Here is a 5,428-nt window from a genome sequence, read left to right as displayed (position 1 = left end):
ACGCTTTGGAGTACTCCCTACTATTGTGTACACATGCAAAATCGGAGCCACCATAAATTCCATTACAAGCTAAGTAATGGTTAAGTAGAATTGAAAGAAGTAGAAACTTAAAACAAAGCAGTGCCATCAAAATTAAAAACCATTTGTGCATGGAAAATATTACAATAGATATGATCCTATCTATAACGCCCCAAAAATGCAATAAAACATCCAAGGTGATAAGTAAATAACAATATGAATCAGAGTGTGTTGCCCTTCTATTGTATGAGATTCCCTTGTACAAAAGAGTGACACATGCGATATACATTCATAAATAGTACATTTTGAACCTACAGCATGTATTACTAAATAGTAAGAAGAAATAAAAGCTGAACATATAATCAGGTGCCCTAAAAGCTTACATCTTTCCAAGTCAAGGCTTGGATACGTCAAAAGTGAGTCTTAAGCTCAATACAAATAAAGCCCTAGACTTGCACAAAAGTGAATACAAAATAAATAAAATTGAGCCTTCAACTTTACAGTCCTCCTAAGCTAAGTCCTTGGTGGAGGCATATCACTAGTACCTGAAAACAGTTTTCTCCAAATAGGGTGAGCCAAAGCCCAGTAAAAATAATCTAGCACAATGTATGAATCTTAACAAAGATATAAGGATGAAATGCATATGCAATGCCCATGTCAAAACGATTTACATTTCTTTCTCAAAATCATGCTATGCTCAATTTATATCATAATTCTCAAATCGTGCCCTCTACCATAGGAAACAAGGAGAAATTCTCAAACCGGTACAACCTTTCACAGATATTTTGTTTGCGGGAAACCGTCAAACAACACCCATGTAAACGTAGTCTATATAAGCACTACTGTTGCCATTTTACGGATATTTTTTCCGTGAAAATTGGCACCCATGTATACGCGCGTTTTTTGGGACTTTCACCATGGACACACATACCAACTTAATTTTGTGATACACACATCTTTCCAACATTCACCCATTTTTCTTAAATTCATATGTGTATGCAATGTATTAAATGAGCAAAAATGTTCAATGCACATGGATAAGAAATTAGTTTTAATTCACCTAATCCTCATACAATTTCTATAACAATCATAACTATCCTCCACCGATAGCCCAAAACAGATATTTCTAAACAGATATAAAATCTCCAATACAGACAAACTTTTCAAATTTCAAGGTGACTGATAATGCATATCCAACTCCACCATCCATATCAATATCCATCCAATTTCACATTTTCAATAGTAATTCCACTTATTTATACAAAATAAATATTTGAAACATTTAGGACAAAATCCATTTTTCTTTCAAAATCCAAACCAAGTATCAAAATTAACAATTTTACCACTACTCCACCTCATTTCCACTTCCACAACCATTTCCATACATCCATTTGAAAACCCCTCTTTTGATTTTAAACCAAAACCCTAGCTTTGTTCAAAATCCTCCAAAATAACAAGATTCTTTATGAAAAACAAATAGTTAAGTTAAAAATCATAAAAGAGTGTAGAAAATCCTTACATCAAAGTTAGAAGACCAAGGAAAAAGTGGAGAAACCTCAAGCAAGCCGAAATCTAACTCTACTCGGATGAAAACAAAGCTATAGATGAGTTCTACCGTTTTAACAAAGGGAGTAAGGTAGAGAAATGGGTAGATCTTGGTATATTTGTAGAGAGAGAGAGAGAGAGAGAATAAGTCCTAAAGAGAGAAGGTCTTAACTTTAGGATTTTGAAATGTTTAGAGAGAGAAAGAAATGAAAAAGTGATATAAAAAGTGATTTTTATGAATTGATATACGCACAGTCTACTCAAGCGCAAGAAGTAACGCTCGAGCGTCCAGATACGATAAGTTGTTCCGTTTGAGCGCAAGAAACTACTTCGCTCAAGTGCAGAATGCACACTTCCAACAGTTTTGTAGACAACAGACCAACGTTCGAGCGCAAGAAAGACCAGTCGAGCACAAGAAGCACTGCTCAAGCAGAGAATACACTCTCCCAGTAGTTTTGCAGACCTGCAAAAGTACTGAGAATTCAGAAAACCCGCTCTAGCACAAGAAGCGACACTCGAGCGGAGGAGTAAAACTCTGGGCAACAAAAGTTTGAAAACTAAGCTATTAACTTGTTCTAAACGCAACCAATACAACCTAATAACCAAACTCAAGGAAGTATAAGGGAAATAAGACATAAACAACAATACGAAACTATGAAACCCGAGTCCAGAACAACAAATGGGTCAAGTCTGAACTAGAATCGCAATACTATCCCATGGACAAACAAAAATAATCCACATTTTCTCACAATTATCTTGAATCATTCAATTATTTCAATCATCATATCAATGGTTTGTTCACCAAAATACAATTCCTTCTTTTATATATCATGGGACTTCTCTGTGAAATCTCTCTAATATTCAACTCAATGGTCAATTTTTGTAAAATGTAAATTTGTTTAGCACAAAAAAGAACATAACAGCAAAAGTTGTCCCAAATCCAATCCCAAATCCCACCCCAAATGACATTTTGACAATAATCTCTCCCCACATCGACTTACTAGGAGAAACTACTTGAGGAACTTGATTGCTAATCGGATACCGGGATGAATGTTCACCACCATATAGACCTAGGTTCCCTTCAAAGCTCGAGCTTGGAAAGGTTTCAAACTGCCCTCCGGTAGGGATTGCCCCATACAGTTGATTGTAAGCAACATTGAACACTGACAGAAAGCTGAGATTTACCAACGAAAGAGGTATAGCTCCAGATAGATCATTGTGGGACAAATCCAAAGTCTCTATGTTCGTCATACCAGACAAACCCTCAGGAATGTTTCCAGATAAATTGTTGCATTTTAGGACCAAATAAAGCAATTTTTTTAGGTTCCCAAACTCTGACCAAATGGGTCCGGTGAGAGAGTTATTGCTGAGCTCAAGTGTGGGTGGCAACTTCCAAAATTGATTATATTGTAACATTCTAATGCCTGCTTGGAATGAAGATCGGAATGGCAGGCGTAGAGTAGAGTCTTCCGGTAAGACATCCTTGGAGATGAGGCACTCTAATTTAGTCAAGTTTTTTGGTATCTCTCCGGTAAAATAGTTGTTCGACAAGTTAAGGTAAAACAGAAACTCAAAATTACCTAACCATGGCGGAATTGTTCCATCCAATCGATTCCCTGATAAATCCAACACCTGCAAATTTGTTAACCCACTCAACCACTGGGGAAACACACCAATGAGTCCACAATTGCCAATAGAGAGAACCTTCAAATTTTTAAACTTTAGACTAGGAAAGGAAGGCATTTGTTCACCATGAAATTCATAGAAAAGACCCAAAGTAGTCAAGCTCTGGCAATGCTGCAAGATATCAAGGGCAGCTGAGAGGTTAAAAATGGTCGAATTCGATAATGAAAGCAGAGAGAGAACATGAAAATTCCTAAAGCTTTCTGGGATTTGCCCGGTAAAGTTATTTCCATAAAGACTGAGTATTTTTAGTCGCGGACAGAGTGGGAAATTATCAGGAACTAGCCCGGTGAACTGATTACTGCCTAAATTGAGATAAACCAGATGGATCATTTTAGAACAATTCAAATCAATTACACCATTCAAAGAATTGTTTGTCAAAACAAGTGAAGTAATAGTCCTAGAATTCGCCAGAGAATTGGGAATTCCACCAGAAAAATTATTGGATTCAGCATAAAATTCTTGTAACTTTGCAAATCTATGAAAAACATCTGGGATAGGCCCTGAAAACAAATTCCATGATATATCCAAACCAACAAGATCAGAGAAATTACCAATTCCACTGCTGAGCTCACCCGAAAACCGATTATTCCGAAGATCCAACTGGTTCAATCTTGGTAGCCGGAAAATATCCTCCGGTATATCTCCGGCGAGAAAATTTTGACTAAGCCGGAGGTGTTCTAACGAGCTGCAATTCTCAAACCCAGATGGAATTCTACCAAAGAAGTGATTCATAGCAAAATCAATGATCCGAATTCGAGTTGAATTGATACAAATCCCCACAGGAACCGAGCTTTCAAATGAATTATCAGAAATGTCTAAGATCTCGAGAAATGAGAGGTTGATACTCATTGGAATTGAACCAGAGAAATCGTTTCTGCTGAGGTCGATGACTTGTAGATTTGACATTTGAAACAGAGATGGAGGAAGAGAGCCTCGGAGGAAATTGATAGAGAGGTTTAGGGTTCTGAGTTGGTCTAAACCAGTGAAAGTAGTTTCATTGAGTTTGCCAGCCAATATCTTCCCCGAGAGTTCCAATTTCACAACCCTACCGGAATCGATAGGATCGTTGAAGAAACCGAGTGAAGAAGATGAATTGCAGGTGATTCCTGACCAGTTACAGCAATTTGATGTTCCCCAACCATTGATAGTTCCTGAATCTAATCCAATCAAGAAAGCCTCTAAAGCCTGAAGATCGTTCGAATTGCATGTGATGTTATGGGAATTCGAAACTTGAACTGGTGAAGAGAACACAAGAGCGAAAGTGAAGATTACCCACATCTCCAACACACCCATCCCAGAGAAACAATTACAATGAGCTTGAGAGAGAGAGAGAGAGAGAGAGAGAGAGAGAGGGATAAAGTCAGGTTTTAGAAGAACCCAGTTGCTAGGCGATGAATTGTGATCTGGGTTTTGTTAGTTTCAGTACCTTTGTTGATAAAACAAAAACAAACAAGAATTGATGAGATATAATGATGAATGGGTTCTGGGTTTGGGTTTATATAAACAATCAAAGAGGAGAATTCTCTCGACGCCTCTAGCCGGGTTGGACGAGAAATCACCACATCAAACATCAATCACTTAAATGGCAACGACAGCAACTACAAGCTAGTCTAATGGAAGTTTTAAACACGGTATGTTATAGCACTGTTTTGTTATGAGAATTTTTGGGGTTAAAAAATTTTTTTAATCACAAACAAATAAAAATTTTTAAAAGTTAATTATTTTAATAAGTTATTTTAATATTTGATTATTTTAATAAATTAAAATAATTGTATTTAAAAATTAGATTGAATTTTTTTATAATTAAATGTGATGTTTGTAAGAGAAAAAATGAAATAATTATGAATTTGATGTGATATTTTATTTTATTAACTATTTTAATTTAATTTTTCTTTTTGTAAATTTTAGCTAAAAAATAGCCCAAATCCGACTTACTAAACACTCCCAAAATAAGTTAAAAATTAATAAAATAAAATGTTACATTCAAAGTATAATTATTTTATTTTTTCTCTTACAAAAATAAGAAAAAAAATAAAAAAATCTATCTCAAATAAAAATTTTAATCCAAAATTAAAATATATAAAAAAAATCAATCAACATCCAAACCTATGACTTGTCATCTGTCTACCTTTCCCAATATTGGCAGTACATTATAAAAAAGTTAAATTTGAATTTATGA

The 5,428-nt window shown here is 35.4% G+C and overlaps 1 protein-coding gene across 1 annotated transcript; it reads right to left on the bottom strand.

Annotated features, from left to right (window-relative positions):
• Positions 1 to 227: 227 nt before the first annotated feature.
• Positions 228 to 4,841, bottom strand: LOC114294357 (phytosulfokine receptor 1). The gene has a single exon (XM_082920261.1). The coding sequence runs from the start codon at positions 4,540 to 4,542 to the stop codon at positions 2,437 to 2,439; it is 2,106 nt and encodes a 701-aa protein (XP_082776387.1). The 5' UTR covers positions 4,543 to 4,841; the 3' UTR covers positions 228 to 2,436.
• Positions 4,842 to 5,428: the final 587 nt, after the last annotated feature.

The sequence above is a fragment of the Camellia sinensis genome, chromosome 3 (assembly GCF_055761805.1).
Source record: "Camellia sinensis isolate YWXY chromosome 3, ASM5576180v1, whole genome shotgun sequence".
NCBI classification, from domain to species: Eukaryota; Viridiplantae; Streptophyta; class Magnoliopsida; order Ericales; family Theaceae; genus Camellia; species Camellia sinensis.
The sequence above is the reverse complement of the archived record's forward strand: the minus strand, read 5'-3'. Positions and strand labels throughout refer to the sequence as shown.

Coding starts and splice junctions, on each gene's coding strand:
- LOC114294357 (XM_082920261.1), bottom strand. CDS start 4,542: ATGGGTGTGTTGGAGATGTGGGTAATCTTCACTTTCGCTCTTGTGTTC.